At 38.5% G+C, this 21,919-nt stretch overlaps 1 protein-coding gene across 1 annotated transcript in view; it reads left to right on the top strand.

Annotated features, from left to right (window-relative positions):
• Window positions 1-1,643: 1,643 nt before the first annotated feature.
• Window positions 1,644-21,919, top strand: part of LOC125232347 (neuroendocrine convertase 2) — a 177,082-nt gene continuing 156,806 nt past the window's right edge. Inside the window, exon 1 of the mRNA XM_048137975.1 lies at window positions 1,644-1,817. Within this exon, the coding sequence (XP_047993932.1) occupies window positions 1,662-1,817 (156 nt within the window). The 5' untranslated portion in view covers window positions 1,644-1,661. The remainder of the gene's footprint in view (window positions 1,818-21,919) is intronic.

Here is a 21,919-nt window from a genome sequence, read left to right on the forward strand (position 1 = left end):
TTATTTATTTTGTTATATTTATAGTTAAATACTGGAAAAAACAAGTGGGTCTGAAAGTCACACTCAAGATAACCCAAAAAAAGAAATCGGGAAGTTAAATAAATTACTGAAAAACTTTAAACAATAAGTAGAACCAAAGAGCATCGAGTATTATAGAGAGTTACTGTCAAAGTAAAACGTGTAATCACAGTGCAAAGACTGCCATCTCTCGACACAAGCTTAAAACTTTTGAACCTCAGTTTTGACAATTTGGCCTATATTAGCGCCATCTAGCCGAGCGTTCGCCAAAGGTGTAACGCCATCTAGGCCACCGTACCTTTTTCTCTATCGCTTTGGGGTACATTTTTTTCTTAGACTTTATCAAATTTGACTTTTTTCCCCTAATTCTGTTTTCCCCAATTAAAGGGATTTTTCGAACGAACAATGCGATGCTTTTATTGTTAGCTTTCACACAGCCGGCATCCATGATTTAAAATAGGTGATATACTTAGTTTGTCAATCTGTTTCCGTCACTAGAAGAAAGCTGAAAATTTCAAATGTTATCGTCCGTCGCGAATGTTTAAGTTTATTGTCCCTTAGAAAATTAGAGTTTCACGCATTTTTCTTGTGACAAACTTGTTTGACCAGCCATAGTGGCTGTCTGTGTGGTCGTAGGCGTCGTAGCCCTAGCAACTATTGCCTGAAATGCGTTTTTATGTGACCACCAGTTTTTGTTTTAACGTTGCTTTGGTGCTACAGTTTGCTGCGTCGGTGCATTCCGAGTGTAACACTAAACTTTTCCCCTCACTATAGCGAGGAAACTACAACGCAAAAAATGCGTTTATCACTGCTTCCAGTAGTTCCACAGGTGGTAAATCGTCTTTATTACTAGATTCACCTACTTTTATCAATTTTAAAGCAGTTATTTTGACTTTATTCGAGGTCAAATTACTTTACCCACTAGTGGATAAAATGCGTTTTTACCCGCTGGTATTAAAGGACAAAACACGTGTTTCCGAGCAAGTGAGGGGAAAAGTTATATACCTAAATATACGAGACATGAATGAATACCTTATCATATTCCCTACACTGGCACATTCATGATTTCGGTTCTGCGTGGGATTATATTAACATTGCATGAAATATGAACGTAACGAAATGAAATTGCCCAGATGTGCCAACGTTTTGTCATGTCCAATTGCACATTGCATGTGCTATTACTGCTAGAAAAGCTGGGGTGAATAGTGCACGTACTCGTATCTCTTTTCTGCTTCTTAGTGTATGAAAGGGACAACGTCATATTACTCATGCATTTCAGCCCCACATTAATATTCAATCGGTTGACACGTAAACGCTATTATCGCGCCACGATAAACGCTACTTGAAAGGCAAACTTTCAACAGAATTCCCGCGCAGTTTCCATGGCAAAGCTATTACTTGGCACTTATCGCAAGCTGTGCCGTGAGTGACGGCCGCGTAACCCTGCCCAAGGTCACTCAGTATTAACAGCTTGTATTATTCAAAACAATGATGATGTAGGAACGTTCTCATAATCCGAGGCGAGTAGCGGCGAGATTGGCTGAATGGAGGATGTGCGGCGCGCGTGCGTGGCCGGCAGGTCGATAGCGGTGACGTCAGTGGAAGACAGGCCTCAGTCAGCCGCTGCCGGCCACAGCGTTATCATGTGGTTGCAATGCGTGGCCGTGACGGTCCTTATAGCCGCGGCTACATCCTCCGAGGTCTTTACCAACTCGTTCCTGGTGCGGTTCAAGCGGTCGGTGGGGCAGGAGGAGGCGGGACAGGTGGCGGCGCGCCACGGCTTCGACAGCCTCGGCCCGGTGAGTGACCACGTGATTATGCGTAAACATAAGCACACTCATATTTGTTAATACGGCTGAGTACGGGTTCGTCCTCGGCTCGGGTTTCGGCTGGCGACTGACGAAGGCCGTGAATTAGGCCGGATAAGGTTAAATTTAATGGAATATGAGTGATATATTTATGACTACAAGCACCATCGGCGTGAAGTTGCAGCGCTCTGATGTTTGTAAACGCAGGTAAATCGAAATCGTCCTTCTAAAAGGTAGCCAACCCTTGGTAAGATTACTAATTCTAGGTTTATTGGGTACTATGTTAAACATTATCAAGTTTATCGTCCATCAACAAATTGATTACATTGTAACATCGATTTTAGCAATTCACATTTTAGAATTAACACTGTTTAGGCAACTGTTGTGTGAGCAGCGTTATTACCATCTCAGAACGATAGGTCAGTGGGAAAAGGTAGATTCTCGTACTCGTGATAGTTATCCATTTAACAGACGTGTAAACACGTTTGTGACACTTTAAGGACTAAAGATGGTATTAATTTTTGCCTTAACCTGTAACCTAAACTTGTAGTTAGGTAGGTTAGTTTTAAAGGGTACCTAATGTTCTGTTTACGCCGAAATATTTAATTGTATATTATTCGTTTTTCTCGACAAAAATCCCAGGTATGAATGCAGAGAAATCTTTTTGGGCCCATCCGACAAATAATGATGTATAAAATGTAGCCCTAAGTGCGTTTTCACATTAGCCGATCTGATATCGGATGTAGGACCGATATTCCATACATTAAAGCCGCCATCTTTGATTTTTGCCTTTCAAATCCTTCCGATATCGGATCGGATAATGTGAAAACGCAATAAATGGTAACTAATGAAATCATACATGATTACGCATCAAAGAAGGATTTCATATACATCAGGCAATATTTTATACTACAGGCACTACACTCTAGAGCCTAGGTCGTAGCGTTACAAGCGCAGCTTAGGCTCCACACAGAGCCAGCAACGTCGAGGCAATAATTTGCGCGGCAAGCGACCATAGGCGCATAAAACGTGCCTCGGACGAGGCAGCGAGCGCCCCTTCAACAGAGCGTGGTATATTGGTCGTTAGGCGGGTCAGCACAAAGCCAGCTGCATCGCAAGGCAATAACTCGCGCGGCAAATAAAATAAATAAATAAATATTGGGGACACCTTACACAGATCAACTTAGCCCCAAACTAAGCAAAGCTTGTACTATGGGTGCTAAGCGACGATATACATACTTAAATAGATAAATACATACTTATATACATATAAAACATCCATGACTCAGGAACAAAAAGCTGTGCTCATCACACAAATAAATGCCCTTACTGGGATTCGAACCCAGGACCGCGGCTTAGCAGGCAGGGTCACTACCGACTGAGCCAGACCGGTCGTCAAATGGTCAATGCAGACGTATAAACGTGCCTCGAACGAGGTAGCGCACACCACACGTTTGCCTCGTCAGAGCATTTTGCCTCTCATGTTAATTTTCTGTAAGCATTTTGATCAAATCGAGTTAATATTGATGGTTATGGAAACTTTTTTTCAAATTCTTATTCAATGTCGATAGGTATAAAAGCCCTTGAAATATATTCCAATAAATATTTTCTACAGGGTTAGGTAACGTTTATCTCTCAAGGGGTCGACAGGCTGGAAAAAAGCCACACCACACCAACTTGTAAAGGCTTTCTTTGCTATTCGAAAACAGATAGCAAAATTGCATTTTATCCACAAGGGGGCAAAGTAATTTCATACAAATTTTAACTCGATGTCTTAATCTGGCGGCTAGATTTTACCTATAAATGATGATTTTGTATCATAAATATTGAATAAATTGATGGATTTGATTTATTTGGATGTTTTATACTTAGTCAGTATTTTGTTCGTGTTGGTGTGGTGAAAAATGTTGTGTTTCACTCGGTGGCAAAGTTTGTTTAACCTTCGTGCCTTGATACCCTCGCAACGCTCAAGATTCCACTTTTTGAACCACTCGCTACGCTCGCGGTTCAATATTGGAATCTTTCGCTTGCTCAGGTATCAATATTGGCACGTGCGGTTAAACAACTACTTTGCCCCCTTGTAAATTTCCTTCCTGGAGTTTCATAAAAGAATAAAGATTCAACTGCGCTACCAGTTCGTTTCGTACTACCTAATAGCTTGCTAATAATAGGTACAGTATACAGCATACTTATGACAATGACTTAAATGCAAGTTTTAAGGCTAGCCAAATAATGTGTCGCTTAACTTCAAACTTGGGTAAATCCATTCTGCTTTAAGGTTGATTATATATAAAAAAAAATATTGATCTGAAAGATAATCAACCTTATAGCCGAATGGATTTACCCAAGTTTGAATTAAAGCGACACAATTGTCAGGAAACAGTTTATTAAATTTAATCAATTCTAAATTCGTAAAATTCAAAGTATATTAGAGATAAGCTTAATTTACAGGAACAAGCATTACATAAGCATTAAACTTAATGCTTCGAGAAAAGGATGGTACGGCCGTGCCTCTTTTTGCTCGAAATGGCGGGGGCACTACCGTGCCACCAGGGGCCCGTTTCTCGAAAGGTACAAGCCTTGTATTACAAGTGTGTTTCCATGACAACCCATACGATTTGACAGTTCGCGCACTTGTAATACAAGGCTTGTACCTTTCGAGAAACGTGCCCCAGATAGTCAAAAAGGTCAGTTCATTTGAAACTTGTAAGGCTTTTTTCAGCAAGTATGTCTCATGCTTGTAAAATCCATACCTACTTCATTAAGTGCAAGTGCAGTTTAGCATAATAAGGTAAAATCTACCAGCCTGCTATAAAGACGTCAAGTTAAAATTTGTATAAAATTACGTTGCACTCTTGTGGATAAAATGCAACTTTGCTATCCGTTTTCAAATAGCAAAGAGTCTTTCCCAGTTGGTGTGGTGAAAAGTAATTTGACCAAATCGATGCAATTAATGGGATGACATGACAGTAGAATGTAAAGTTATACTTACCCGAATGATCACTTCTAGATCCTTATCTACACTACACTATGCGGGTAGGTCAATGTATCTTTGAAATAAACCTACACTAGGAATATAAAATGTATAGATATACTTATGTGGGTTACCCTCATCTGGTAGAATAATTTTAGTCCGAAACACACTTCGCATAACATGTTTCGCAGAAACACTTTCAGTCGAATGGTAATTTTGCAGAAAACTTAGTTGGCATTATTACTAGCATGCATAAGACACTTTTGGCAGAATATTGTTTTACAGAACACTACTTTGGTCGACTTTGATTTAGCATAATTGTATGTACCATAATAATCTTATAGCATAATATTACATTAGCAGAATTATTACACGCTATCATAAAAGAAAAACTGCCCCAGAGTCACCGTTAGGTACGACGACGAGCGAAGCGAGGAGGAGTGTTAGGTATCTTGCATCCCCAACACATCCAACTCGCTATCAAAGAGCAAATTGCAACTTTATGCCGCCTAAATATTATCTGCAAAAGTAATGTTCGACTTAGACTATTATGGTCATCAACATAATGACAACAGACGATTCGGTATTTCAAAAATCTGCGAAATGATTTATGCCAAAGCATATTCTGCGTAAGGTGTTTCTGCCAAACGTGACTTCTGCCAAGAACTATTATACGAATCAAATATATGCGTAAAAGTTTCTGCCAGATAATAGTGAACCGATATATGTATTATGCATCTACATTGTCAGTCAAAGACTTTAATGGCGGGTTAAGACTTTCACCACCCCTTTTCTCCCGTGGGGGACTGAGGAACATGGGTCCAATTGTGATGTGAGCGATGGACGGTCTTTCAAAGCATAATTTGCTCAAAGTGGTAAGTATATAAAATTGAGCAAATGAGCAAATTCAAATGTGGCGAATACGTGGGAAACTGATAATTTGAGAATACAGGCGCGAGTTTAAGTAGATATGTAGCTATGGATGTATATTTAAACGAAATTTATACATTCGTTTGTAGGTATACAGTTTGATCCTACTTCCGGTACGCGGATGTCTATAAAGATTTTTTTTGCCCTCGGAACGGAACCATTAGGTTTTCTTGCATTAAGGAAAGGGCTAGATTATTAGTTACAGCAATGCAATGTACCATATTTATTTAAGGGATACTATATTATTAAGGGATACTATACATATTACCTATAATCTGATTATTTTGAATTAGCCAAGAAAAGCTGAACCAGGGAAAAGGGGGTAATGTATTGCTGACAGATGTACTTATAAACTTTCAAGCTGAGTAGGTGTAAGTAATGGGGAACTTTGCTTAGCTTCGTTCCTCAATAATACAATATATAATGTCTATTTTATAGTTAAATCAATTTAGCTAAACAAGAAGTTATTGACTACAAAACAGACTACGAAGCTGAATAGTTGTGTCAGAAAACAATAATTCTGAACTTGAACTTATGTATTTACTAATCTACCCTACCTATTTACAGGACTTTGATCAAGAACGACAAAACATTTTCAACCGAAAATCTCCTTTGACGTTATATTTATTTGAAATGGGTAGGTATTTCCTACAGGTAGGCGTTTATTAATTACTTAGTGACTCAAGAGCGCTTGGCAACTACTTTTATTCCACCCTTCGTAGGGTAGCCGTTATCGTTTGATTAAAACAGCCCTGTGTTTAGACCTAGGCTTTTCTTGGAAGCGATATTAGGATATTACCTACTGAAGTGAGAGCTTGTTGCAAATATGCTGTTCTGACTTAAGATTTAATTAATAGTACAACCTGCCGTATTATGTGGACGTCGGCTGAGGCGGAAGTTGAACTCGAGGCTCCGGCAAGCCGTCGCGGTTTAAGAGGATAGCGAAAATGCTAAAATGGAAAATGCTAAAATGGAAAAAAAATTAACCATTAAGAACAACTCACTAAAAAGATTTTTCAAAAAATCTTTAAAATCGAAGTTCCGCTCTCGACTCTTTCCTCCTTCAAAACTTAATCAATCGGAACGAAATTTGAGAATCTGAATAAAAATGAAATAATCTATGTCGGACCGTTTAGTTTTTTTGGTTAATTGTTACCAATCTTGAGTATCACACCTTTTTTTGCGCCACAATGCATGAAAAAGGCCGTTTTTGGAAATTTTTGATTGGCTCTAGAATATTTAGAAAGCAGAATTTCAAAAAAATCAAAACGGTCCGACACAGATAAAAATAATAACAATCTGTGTTGAAAAAGTCTGGGGTCTAACTGTGTGCGTAACCGAATGCACAAACGCTCACGAAACGCTCACGATAATATCTCTTTCGTAGCTATATATCTCTATCGCTCTTGCGTAATGGCGCGACAAGCCAGACTACCTTTCTGCGGCGTTTCGTTGGCGTTTCGCGTCGCAGAAATGCCATTCGGCTACGGGGCCTGTTCAGAACACTAAGTGAAAACGTAGTTTTACAGGAGGGCCAGATTTATACCAAAATATTTTTTTACTACAGCGCTGACTATATGTTGATCCAACGGTTGGAGGGCCGGCTAAAAATCTTTTTATTACGGCACACCTCGGACACTGGCGATCAAATAATATGAAAGAGGCGCGTTCCTAGTACACAGTCTAAGCTCGTGTAGGTAAACGCGTACTATGCTTGTATGAGTGAAATATGACAGGTCGGCTGTTCGCGTTTTTGACAGGCGGTAACTGTGAGATAACCGAGAGGGGGTGGGCGGCACTTTCAGCGGGGAGCGGGAGTGGCCATGCTGTACGATAGTACTCTTTATTATACTGTGATTACGGGCAGAATATGGCCCGCGGGCCGTACATTGCTCACCACTGATATATAGGATGATTCAGGATACGTGAGCAGGATTCAGCGTGCGCATTGATTTGATGATAAGTTCATTAAGACGATACGATACAGGTCGATTCTCCATACAAACGCTCTCGACTATTTCCTCCCTTGTTTTTGAAGATAGAGCAATGATTTTTTTCAACACAGATTATTATTATTTTTATCTGTGTCGGACCGTTTTGATTTTTTGCTATTTTTATTTTAAAAGACGCTAGAGCCAATCAAAAATTTCTAAAAACGGCCTATTTCAATATGGCTTAAAAAAATGTGTGATACTCAAGATTGGTAACAATTAGTCAAAAAATCTAAACGGTCCGACACTGATTATTTCATTGTTATTCAAATTCTCAAATTTCCTTCCGTTTAAATAAGTTTTGAAGGAGGAAACAGTCGAGAGCGGAACCTCGATTACAAAGATTTTTTCGCAATATCTTTTAACTGAGTTGTTCTTAATGGACATTTTTTTTTTCGATAAATCTAGTTAATAACACTTGTATATTTATCTGAAATTCCCATATTGAAAGGGGGGCTCCTTTCCATTTTAGGGTCCCCCCACATCTAGCGTCTCGCGAGCGTCGCGTCGGGCCAACTGTATGGGCAAAGCCTGACGCCGCGTCGACGTGGCGCCTTTTTCCATATGGTTGGCCCGACGCGACGCTCGCGAGACGCTAGATGTGGGGGGACCCTTAGCATTTTCGCTCCCGTAGCGTCTTAATAATTTAGAAAAAAAACGTGTGATCTATATCGCGGCAAGGGACCATACGATACCCTAACTTGCTACGAGCACCTACGAGTCTACGACTTGTTGCTACGCAGTGATTCGTAGGGTGCATTGGGGTAATTTCGAAGCACACAAATGATCGGGTAGTTTCGAAAGGGGAATCTTGATATGGTGATTTTTATGTGACTTTCGAAATTACCACAATACACCCTAATACATTTTTAGGTACTACTAATACTCAAGGGTCCATTGTAGGAATGCAAAAATGTATAAAAATATATTTCTCTCTATTCAAATTCAGACAGAATGTAATAAGTTTCTATATAAATAGGTATTATGACAGAGCAAATAATACCCTTTGGGACTTCAGTTCTCAAAAATTGTATCAATAATAAAATACATTTACTAATGCCAAAAAGGTATAATAAGATAATACTCGTAGTACATTGTGCAACAAGGGAGGTAAGGGGGTCATTAAATACGAGTATCGTGTTTTACGAGGATTTAATGTTTCTTAGATCAAATTAAACTATTTTCTCGTAGAAAATATTTTAATTAGTATTTTTTAAGCAGCTTCACTACTATTTATACTATAAACATTAAACACTTGGAGGCATTGGTCATTTTTTCTTTGTATATGACATTTATTTAATATTTAATGTTTCGTCTGGGACTTTCAGATTTTCGGCCCGATTCGGTTAATAATACCTCAAATTTTAGATCAAGATACGATTGTGATAAAGCAATATTCGACTATACGTGAGTTACTCTGCGAGTTTTTTAACACATCAGAAGTAAAATACATTTGCACCCGAGTGTAACACAAAACTTTTCCCTCACTATAGCGAGGAAACTACAACGCAAAAAATGCGTTTATCACTGCTTCCAGTAGTTCCACAGGTGGTAAATTATCTTTACTACTAGATTCACCTACTTTTATCAATTTTAAAGCAGTTAATTTGACTTTATTCAAGGTCAAATTACTTTACCCACTAGTGGATAAAATGCGTTTTTACCCGCTTGTATTAAAGGACAAAACACGTGTTTCCGAGCTAGTGAGGGGAATTTTTTTTTTATATTGCAGGTGTAATGAAAAACATTCTTTAAGGTACAGCGGGGCAAATCTCGACTGGGGGCAATTGTAACTAATCAATTTTTCCATTATTACACTATGATGTTGAGTTCTACATGTATCAACTAAACACGCCTACTATACATAACCGGTGCGGTGGACACTCTATTTAATAATGCAAACATTGTAAAACATGGAAAAAATGGATCAGTTACATTTGTCCCCCCCCCCCAACCCTCCGTCGGGATTTGCCCCGCTGTACCTGACTTTGGTAAGTTTGGCAAGCCGTCGCGATTTAAATTACTCTCGTTAGCAATTGTTTGTCTTCCACCCCATGTAGTAATGTACTATTTACTCGTATTATATCAGTGTCTCACGGAAGTTTATAAGGACTGTATCGATAAGTATAAGGACAAAACAAACCTCGTCTAAATGTTGACATGTGCATAATTTTATATTATTATGTTCCGAGAGTATGATCTGAAGGTATTGGTAAGCACTATTTGATATAAGAAGGTCTAATTTTTATTTTATTTTAGAGACTTTATGGTACTTTCATTAAGGTCTAGCAAATAAATTTCGGACAACCCCTATCTGGCTTAATTTGAGAATATTTCAATGACTGTTTGCACGATTTCAACAAACAAAGGTTAATATGCTGCCAAAATATATTCTTTAAGAGTCCTCTTCATGGTTTTTCAATTGGGTACTTGCAGAATAAATGCGGTGAATTTATATTATTAAAAAAATCGCTATTTTGAGCAACGTTCCGGATTGTCGTAAATTTTTGATGCAAGCAGGATGAGAGAAACAGATAAAAAAATTAGCCATAGGCCAAAGTCTAATTGACATTCACGGTGTTTGAACAGTGCCTAAACCAAATCGATATAAACAGTGTATGATAGTTAAATTCGACATCAAAGTCGGAGTTAGAGGAAGCACCATGCCACATTCTCTAAATGGCCGCCATACACAGATCCTGAACTTTATTTCTTAAAAATAACTATGGCTAGACTATGTCCAGATATTCTGCTTTGTGGATCATATGTCGTTGAGGTTCACACAGTACAATTTTTTTTCGCAATCGTATCGTTTTTTACGCACTTTGTGAATTTTCTAGTAGCATTTGTCCGGAATCGTAATTGTTACTCGGGAGGATTAAGTCAATACTGTCTAAACCACTTGCTTTACGTCGAGTTTCTAGGACAAAATGTGAACCTTATTATGTGCCTTATTAAGCCTATGTCTTGTTTTAAGAAAAAAATATAATAGCAAATAAATACGGCTACTCAAAGTTGTCCTCATACTTAACGATACAGTCTATACTTAGTTAGGTATGTATTCAAATACTGATCGGTTATGTCAGTTCAAAAATAGTACATTACGATACAAGTGCGTAAAACAAGGAAGTTCAAAGAATTTCCTTTTCGCACGTGTATCGTACGACGTTTTTCAGTACAGATGAGCCTCCAAAGTTTCCACCTAGCATATAATGAACCACTTCTCGAACTAGTGCGTAAAAAAGCGACCATCTGTACTGAAAAATAGATTTTTGTTTAAATAAACATGTCATGTCGGCAGCAATCATGTCATATCTTAGAAGCTTTGTCTGAACACGGCAGTGTGTACGATATACATACATACAATCACGCCTGTATCCCATGAAGGGGTAGACAGAGCACATGAAACTACTCAAGGTTCAGTGCCACTCTTGGCAAATAAGGGGTTGACAGAAAACGAAATTGTGACATTGCAGTGACAGGTTGCCAGCCTCTCGCCTACGCCACAATTTAACCCATATCCCACAGTCGCCTTCTACGACACCCACGGGAAGAAATAACGACGACGTACGTGTTGTACGATATACAATTCAAAAATAATTCCCCTGTAATCAAATCAAAGCGCTATAAGATTAAATCTCCCGTTGTACCGAAAGTAATTAAAATAAAACAAGCTCCTACGCATGAATGTAGGATGTAAAATAATATTTTTTTAGCCGCGGTATTGTTTCCCAACAACCGAACGGAATAATAAAAATAGAATGAATAATAAAATGCTTTGAACATGTAACTTAATCCTTGTGTTGTGTAACTGTTGTCTTTATAGAACCTTCTCTCTGTATGTTACGTTGTCTTATTTTATATTTACGGGGACCCTTAAGGATAAAATATACCATAGGGATCTTTTGTGCCTCGAGTAAGGTGCAATTTTGTTGTGTTTCATCATATGACCTCCTGAACTTAATCCATCCACTGCTCTATCAAGAGTAATAAGTAGGTTTGTCGAAGGCGAATGTCGAAGGCCCAAAGCTCAGCCTTCGGCCTTTTCCTGTAGACGATGCAACGTGGTTCTGTGCTTGAGCACTGATCACGGGCGCTTCGAGCCTTCTGCTCTTTGCGGGGTTTGGCCTTCGGCCTTCGCATTTAGACACTTGGATTTTTTTTGTGTTTGAGCACTGACTTTTGGACGCTTCGGGCTTTTGGCCCTATGTGGAACTCGGCCTTCTGCCTTTGCATTTAGATACTTACACTTTTGTTCTGTGTTTGAGCACTGACCATTTGGACGCTTTAGGCATTTGGCTCTACGCGGAGCTCTGCCTTTCTCTTTCGCATTGAGATTCTTGCAATGGTGTTGTGTTTGAGCACTGACCTCCTCAATGATTCGGGCTAAGGCGCGTCGCGGAGCTCGGCCTTTACATTTAGACACTTGCGTTTTTGTTTTGATGCTACTAACACGCCTTAGACCATCGCTTGTAGACACAGTATTTTTTTTAACTCTTGAACTTTGTCCATCCACTACTCCATTAAGAGCAGTAAGTAAATAGGTCCGTCCATTTAGAAATGAACATGCTCCGTGCCAGTTACATCGGGGTTATTGGGTCATAGAGCGTGTGAGAACTTGCGCTTGTGTGAGTACTATCCACTTGGACGCTTCAGGCATTTGGCCCTATGTGGAACTCATCCTTTGGTCTTTGCATTTAGTTAGACACTTGTGCTTTTGTTTGAACACTGACCACTTGGAAGCTTCGGACCGGGACTATTCAGGACCGGGACAGGGACAGCGCGATGGCGCAATCGCACGCTGTCCCTGTCACACCGTGTTATATAACATGTATAACAGCCCAGTTTGGGAGCACCATAAGTAGGTCCGTCCATTTAGAAATGAACATGCTCCGCGCCAGTTAACTACATCGGGGTTATTGGGTCATGCAGCGTGTGAAAACTTGCGCTCGTTTACCCGCAAGCTGTAAAGGAGACAGCCTAATGAAGGCTAAGATATCTTAGCGACTGAAAACTTTGAGCAATTGAGGGTAAGTACTTAAGACAAAATATTTTATACCACGCACGAAATAAAGCATCAGATGGGCCATTTTTTTCAAAGTTGTTCCCCCACTTTTTTTGTAACATGGGCATTTTTCACGTATTCAACTCAGAATCGCGAGCTCTTTCGATCCAGATAGGAGAAAAAAAAATGTCCTAAGATTTCCATACATTTTTCAAACCTTCCATTCCGTTACCGCCATACAAAATGTATGGAAAAATGGTAATGGAATGGGAAAAAAACCTTGGGACACTTTTTCTCTTATTAGGATTGAAAAAGCTCGCGATTCTGAGTGGAAACCACATACAAATTTCCAAATCCAAAACAAGTGGGGCTATCCGCCCTGCTGGGCTAGTTTGAAAAAAAAAATGGCCCAGATAATGATAAGAAAAACAGGGACAGAAATTATTTTTAACTCTAATTTACTTATATTTTATGAGTCAGATAGAAATATATAAAATCAGTTGACCGTGACGTCACTCAATTCGATTTCATATTAATTCCATATTACCAAGCCGTTCAAAATCGTTCTGACAGTTCAGCGTGAGGTACGGAAGCCTAAAAAATATAATTTTCACCACACCAACTGGTAATGACTTACTTTGCTATTCGGTAACAGATAGCAAAATTGCATTTTATCCACGAGAGTGCAAAGTAATGTCATACAAAGAACCCCGCAGCAAACATAGAGAAAAAGTGGTTTCAGTCAAATCGCATGAAATTTTAGTATGATGTAGATTTAAGTCTCCTGATTATTTTTTTATAAGGGCACAACTCCCTCAGACTTATACTTTCAGAAATAATCAAGTATAAATTTTTCTATTTACGCGACGTGTTTTTAGAAATCAATATATCTAAATGATACTCACTGACAGTTACTGACAGTTATTAATAGTTTCCCGATATCGGATTGCAATATCGACTTTCTGTAGGTCGTCGATTGGAATACGTCTCAAACCCCGAGGAGCGACAAGATTATTACAGACAAAGCAAAGATTTCTTGCTGCCATCATCTAGTATGCTTAACATAAGTTTTGTGCTTAATTAAAATGTGCTTATAATTAAGTACGCAATTATCGAAAATAATAAATCATCTTTATAATGTAGCTGTCTGTCACATTGACTTTCATTTTATCAGTTATCTATGTTACGAACTCTATGCAAAACAGAGCAAAGAGGAGGAATTACGTAAAATAGGTAATTTACATATATTTTGTATAAAACAATTAAATTAATTATTTTCGAAAGTATAAGTCTGAGAGAGTTGTGCCCTTATAAAAAAATAATCAGCAGACTTAATTCTACATCATACTAAAATTTCATGCGATTTGCCTGAAACCACTTTTTCCCTATGTTTGCTGCGGGGTTCTTTTAACTTGAAGTCTTTAGCTGGCTGGTAGAATTAACCTGTAAATGATGATTTTGAATCATAAATATTGAAAAGATTGATGGATTTGATTTAGTTTGATATTTTATAGTCAGTATTTTGTTCGTGTTGGTGTAGTGAAACATTTTGTGTTTCAATCGGTGGCAAAGTTTATTTAACCGCCTTGAAACCCTCGCAACACACAAGGTTCCACTTTACTTTACAATATTGGAATCTTTCGTTTGCTCGGGTATCAATATTGGCACGTGCGGTTAAACAACAACTTTGCCCCCTTGTAAAACAAATAACTACCTATTTCCATGTTCCTCTATTTCGAAACATTTTGTTGATTACTGTGATTGAACGAAGAAGTTCGACAAAAACTTTGTTAAGTAAGTTTGTAGATTGCTGAGGAATTTGATTTAATAATTGTTTCGTCACTTTTCAGTCTATTTAGGCACTGTTCATAATAATATACAAGAATTTTGTACTGTTTGGAAGTCAACCATGTGTATCATCGCGATCAAAAACCCCTTAAAATCCATACTAATATTATAATGGGAAAGTGTGTGTGTCTGTTTGTTTCTCCGTCTTTCACGGCAGAACGGAGCGACCAATTGACGTGATTTTTTAAGTGGAGATAGTTGAAGGGATGGAGAGCAACATAGGCTACTTTTTGTCTCTTTCTAACGCGAGCGAAGCCGCGGACAAAAGCAAGTGTGGTAATATTTCTTTTTTCACTTTCTTTAGAAAATGTACATTTTAGATTCCATCAGTGCCTCAGCAATTCCCGTCAACTTTGTACAATGCCACGTCAGCAAATTTTAATTGATCCTATTTTGTTACCAACATTTAGTAATATAATTCGACTTTCGTAAGATATATACAAGATAATTGTTATAATTAAGAAAATATAGATACTAGAGAACCTTAATGACAAAATAAAACTTAATAAAATCTCAATTCATCAACAAAATCTTGGTAACAAAATAGGAATTAATAAAAACAAATTTAACTTTTCCCTTAATTTTTGTACAAAGTTGACGGGAATTGCTGGCCTACAAAAAAAAGAGTGGAAGGGTCAGTTGGAAGTGGAAGACCTAGGCGAACTTTTCTTGATCAAATCGGGGAAGTATCGCAATAAGGCCTGGGTAGCTAGCCGAATGGCACAATCGCTCACGAAACGCTCACGAAACGAAGCGCTAGTAGATATCTATCTCTATCGCGCTTGCGTATTGGCGCGACAGAGCCAGCGGCGTATCGCTTTCGTTTGGCGTCGGAGAAATGCCATTCGGCTACGGGGCCTGGCCCCGTAGCCGAATAGCATTTCTGCGACGCGAAACGCCAACAAAACGCCGCGAAAGATAGTCTGGCTCTGTCGCGCCAATACGCAAGAGCGATAGAGATAGATATCTACTAGCGTTTTGTTTCGTGAGCGTTTCGCGAGCGTTTGTGCCATTCGGGTACGCACCCAGGTCAGAAGTACTCGAAACCGACGAGCGTGTATGAGAAACGTTACGAAATTGTGTGAAGCGAAAGTGGTTTGTCAGGATCGAATTAAATGGAAATCCGTGATCTCTACCTACCCCTCTGGGAAACAGGCGTGATTGTATATATGTATGCCTACAAAAAGTATGATAATGCCCCAATTTCCAACTCATCAATGCATATCGTCATTAGTAAAATGTAACAAATATGTGGTTAAACCTAGATAATTGACGGAGATAGGCTGCGTGGGGTTCAATAAACGTCTCAACTGGCTTTAACTTAATAACAAAATAACAATTTGATGCCGATGATTAATTTGAGTGGGAGGTGTTTCATTCATTACAAATATAAATGGCGGCTTAAAGCTTTAAAGGTCACCATTTACCTATTATTATGGCTTTCAATGAAAATTTAAATTCAATATTATAATAGGACATTCTTACACAGATTGACTGGGTCCCACGGTAAGCTCAAGAAGGCTTGTGTTGCGGGTACTCAGACAACGATATATATAATATACAAAATACTTATATACATAGAAAAGATCCATGACTGAGGAACAAATATCTGTGCTCATCACACAAATAAATGCCCTTACCGGGATTCGAACCCAGGACCGCGGCTTAGCAGGGACGGTCACTACGCGCTAGGCCAGACCGGTTAGTAGGCCAGTGAGCTTTCAAAAGGGGCCTTCGGATTTTAGACATACTTTTGACGATTACGTCCGATTTCACCCGAACACCGAAGGCCATTTTGAAATCTCACAGGAAGCATTCAAACTAGTACTCAAAATCTACGTCACAAAATTCGAGAATCGGTTTCTGTATTTTTTTTATATAAATAAATATTGAGGACACCTTACACAGATCGACTTAGCCCCAAACTAAGCAAAGCTTGTACTATGAGTGCTAAGCGACGATATACGCACTTCAATAGATAAATAATACATACTTATACACCGTGTTTCACTTAACACTAAAAACCTGAAAACCGTTTGTTCAGAATCGAGAGTAGAATCGATTGAGCTATATCTTGATGGGGGTAATATTTTTATTTAAATTAGTATTATTAGTTATTTTTTATGTGCCTATTCTATTGTATTCGTAATACAACATTGTGTATGTCGCATTGCTAGAGGTTGTATACCTTTTTCAGTATTTGGGGGTATTAATACATGGCTGGTTACTTAGACGATTATTCTTTCCGCTACGAGTTTGACGTTGTTTGTCAATTTCATCTTAATGTTTATCATAAGTCATAACAAATTGAACTCGTACCTAATTACAACCCTGTCATTTTGAATATTGGGTTTAAATTTGCTTACTGTTTTATTACCTGTCCAATTTGAAGTTTACTGTGACAAAGCTTTAAAGTCTTTTACAGTGACATCGTAACTGTCTATTGGTGAACCTTATGTCGTTGCAGTAACGTACACAAATAAATAGTTTAATGGTTTATGAACTGAGACTGACTGAAATAGCATGACTCGTTCGTACGTTTCCGGAAAATACGAAGGAAAACCTTTTCGCACTAGATCTGTAATCAATGAATGAATTAAAAAACATTTTTTTATTTAAAAAGATCTCAGAGCAGTAAATTAGAATAGATATCATACACGGAAGAAAAAACGACAAGGCCCACTGGTGGCCGAGCCGGGAATCGAACTCGGGTCTTCAGCTTACGCGGCTAACGTCTTTACCACTAGACCACCCGCTTGTATTGTGTATTGGTTCGACAGAGCCAGACTACCTTTCGCGGCGTTTCGTTTTCGTTTCGCGTCGCAGAAATGCCATTCGGCTACGGCACCAGGTTAGTAAAAAAAAAACTTGTGCCAGTAACTGGCAGGAGCTGCGAAGGATTGGGGCAGGACACACTCTCGTTTCAAAGTAAAATGCTGTGACATCTCTTAAGGCTGCTTTCAAAAAAAACGTCAAAATAATGTAAAATTGATAGTTTTAGTCGGTGAAATACTACACTTTCCGTTATCTAACATATATATTTAATTCAAGTTTCAATTAGAGAATCTTATTATGTTGATTCTTATAAGACTGGATTTTAGAAAACTGACTCACTAAATTAATTATGAATTTTTATCTGATGCACGTTTAGGAAAACCCGCGTATAGCGCTGAATTAGTCGATCTTATTTGTAGAATTTGGACAATTTTGAATACTAAAACTGGTAAATTTATAATACGTATATCCTGTACAACAAACTTCTCAGACTACATTTTTATTATAAGGTTTTGAAAAAGAGTAAACGAGGCTAAGACGAATTAAATTTTTTTCAGAAATTACCTAAAATTAAGTGACAATTTCTTTGAAAATCTACATCACATATAAGTTATGTTCGTAAAATTAATATCCATACTAAAGTAACTCTGTCTGTCTGTCTGTTACGCTTTCCCGCTTAAACCACGCAACCGATTTTGATGAAATTTGGAACAGACAATCTTTAGACCCTGAGACAGAACATAGGCTACTTTTTATTTCGAAAAAAAGGGATGAAGGGGTTGAAAAAGAGTTTTGTATGGTATTTCTTAATTTTAAAAGATAAAACCATGAAACTTTATATTTTAGCACTTGATAAAAAATCATTAAACATATATTTAAAGTCACATACAGGTCGAACGCGATTAATTAACATTATTTTTACCTTTAAAATAAACATGGTGGGAAATAAACATTAACTAAAAGCGGGTAGATTATATTTATTTGTCTACCCCGAACATTTATATAAATTAATATCGGGTAGTTTTGTGTTGTTTACATCTCCGGTGACATTTTGCTGGGACGTCAGTCTTCCGCGACCACGGCCAGTGCAACCTGGCCGAAACGTTGGGAAAAAAGGTAAAAATAATGTTAATTAATCGCGTTCGACCTGTATGTGACTTTAAATCGAAACGTTGGGAAAAAAGGTAAAAATAATGTTAATTAATCGCGTTCGACCTGTATGTGACTTTAAATATGTGTACAAAGCGCGAGAACTTAAAGTGTTATATCATTAAACATCTTGATAAGGGATAGGGATAGGGATAGGAATAGGGATAGGGATAGCGATAGGGATAGCGATAGGGAAAGCGATAGGGATAGCGATAGGGGTAGCTATAGGGATAGCGATAGCGACAGCGATAGCGATACGGATACGGATATGGGTTAGAGGGATACGGATAATTGGTCGGCGGTCTCTTACAATCAATGTGCTCTAAGACGATCGTTGTTTGCTTGCTTGAAGATTACGTTTGCGATAAGTATAAGCAAAATGTAAAAAATTGTAAGGGATAATAGAAAAAAGTACTTTTTACCCACCGATCATAGTGCCGAAATACGGGCTATGTGGGATGTTTATAAAGGTTTCCCCAGCTATGTTATATATTTGTAAATTACTCAAAAAACCCTTTAATTTGATACCTCACACGGTATAATTAAGCGCTCGGTTGCGATTTCACTGTTTTCACATGAAAGCCCTTTTAAAAACAAAAGCCAAGACGAGATGTGTTCTATCAAATCAATGTCACAGTAACATGTATTAGATTAAAGCTTTAGCTCCGCTTTAAATGGGAGCCAGGCGCGCCACACGGCGATAATTGTGCACGACGGCGGCCCGTCGGGAAATCTTACGGGAAACACAGTATAAAACCAGTAATAACTCTTCTTACAAACTTCACGCCGCGCGGTGTGTCCCCCTCCCTCCCCTCGCATGCGGCGAAAACATGCGAAACTGGTGATTATTGGGCTGGACAGTCGGGGCCGCGTTTGCGCGCTGTGTTGACGTGTTGAGTTCGGGAGAAAATGACGTCAGCACCGAAGACATATTTTCGTTACTGTAGTGTTTATGGGTGTATGGAAAGTTCTCAAAATGCGGAAATGTCATTCTTTAGAATTCCTAGACACCCAGAAAAGTAAGTGGTTGTTATATATTTGCAGTGTTAGGTACATTATTGCTTACGTAAATGGCGTAAAAGTGAGATTTAAAGCTAGAATGACACATTAAAATCAATAAGGATTTATCTGTAACGACATTTAGGTAGATGCTGCGATCTATCTAGCTCGAAAGTTTGGTACCTACTTAAATATTGTGCAAACATCTATTCAAACATTTTATGTAAATATGATTTCGTCAGTATTTAAGAAACAAATACGTACTTGAATCTTTATTAGATAAAAAGGTAGAAAGAGCGTTGGTACTAGCATAGCGCCATACACAGTTACTAATACGAGTAGGACAGTAGGTACCTACGTTTCTAGTTCAAACGAATCTTTTTTTATTGTGATGGATTGGGTGTATTCTAGAGAAAACATATAAAATGAACACTTAAATTAACGCTTTTGCAATTATTGTTACACAATCTACTATTGCGCGTATGAGAGTAATATATTTATAATGATTTTTTGTATCTTCAATACTGACTAATGTGGTGTCATGACGTGGTATTGTTATACTAAAACCTACTTACAGTTAATAGTACCTATTAGATTTACAACAACTTACATTGTACGAAGTCGATTATAGTAACGTTGTACAACCCTGCGTGACCTTGCGCAGTAGTAACGACCGCGCCGCCGCTGCCGGAGATTAACTACTGATATATCCTTATACTGTGCGGGAAACCAGTTAAATTTTACGAAATACGACGCACGCTGGAGATGTACAGTTTTTAGGTTAGATAGAAATACGTCGCTGGTGACATGGTGACAATTTTAATAATAAAACTACCGTGAGACACTGACATATTATATTAAAAAAAAAAAGAAAATATTAAACATGTATAACCTAACCACAAAATTAAAATTTTGAAAAAACCCCCGACCACGACCTAGTGAACCGATTTTCATGAAACATGGCTAAGAACACTCCCGACTAACTCAGCTTTCAGACAAAAAAAACTAAATCAAAATCGGTTCATCCATTCGAGAGCTACGATGCCACAGACAGACACACACACAGACAGACAGACAGACAGACAAACAGACAGAGACAGACAGACAGACAGACAGACATACACACAGACAGACACACAGACAGACACCCCTTCGTTTTTGCGTCGGGGGTTAAAAATCGGGTAACTCACGTAAAATTGTCGAAGGTCGCTCGACATGTTTCGCTCCGTAACGAGGAGCATTTTCATTGAGCACGCGCGATGACGATAGTATCCTGACGCAGACTGCGGGCCGCAGCTCGCTGCGACCGTTGGCTCGATTTTACATGTTTAATTTGACGTGGTGATCATCAGCAGTATGTTTAATCATCATCCTTATCTCTGCATTCGGCACGGCTCATGGAGCCTGGGGTCCGCTTTGACAACTAATCCCAAGATTTGGCGTAAACAGCAGACTTTTTGTGTTAACAGAACTTATACCATGATTTTTAGACGTTTGAGAAATGAGAATACATTATCCGCACAGACCTAACATTTCCCAACTTAAAGACAGCTGAAGTGTGCGAAAGAGAAGCTATCACGTATATTGACAGACAACAAATGAGAAAACGTGACCATTTTTTCCACCAAGTTATTAAACAAACAAAACGTACATAAATTTCTACAAATAAAAAAGCATGTAACAAAATAATTTCATTAAATTACATCCATACTATAATAATATAAAAGTCAAAGGTTGTGTCTCTGTTTGTTTGTCCGTCTTTCACTGCAAAACGGAGCCACGAATTGACATGATTTTGTAAGTGGAAATAGTTGAAGGGATGGAGAGTGACATAGGCTAATTTTTGTCTCTTTCTAAGCTTGTATGGATCACTCAGCAATTTTCGAATATAACGCGAGCGAAGCCGCGGTCAAAAGCTGGTAATGATATAATTAGTTATAAATACATGTAACCTTGTATGTACCCTTATTAGCCACTAAAACCCCCTGTGACCGACATAATACGTTGAATGTTTTGCCGAATCTGAGACGAAACTCAATTTGCCAGTCTGGTGCGTCTGCCTACGTACGGACATAGATTAAATATTAGAAGATCTTACCATCCCATACATTAAAATGCGACCGCCTAAGAACGCGCTTACACTACACCACACATAGATGGCGCCTCAAAAAAAAATCTTGTAGCTTTCTATTATACTTTTTTTTATTCGTATAATAATGGCTTTCTGCTACCAGGGCACTTTGCCAATGTCAAGTAAATTACAGAGATATAAAACAGTATAAGTAGTTTTTTTGCGAACGAGGCCTTCGCGATGCACTGGAGGATAGCTGGAGCAGCAGTACACAGCATGATGGCGGCCGGGACCACGAACTGCCGAGTGATGTCCGTAGAATTGGTTATTCGTATCTCCAAAAGAATTCTT

This window comes from Leguminivora glycinivorella, chromosome 13 (assembly GCF_023078275.1).
Source record: "Leguminivora glycinivorella isolate SPB_JAAS2020 chromosome 13, LegGlyc_1.1, whole genome shotgun sequence".
Lineage (NCBI taxonomy): Eukaryota > Metazoa > Arthropoda > Insecta > Lepidoptera > Tortricidae > Leguminivora > Leguminivora glycinivorella.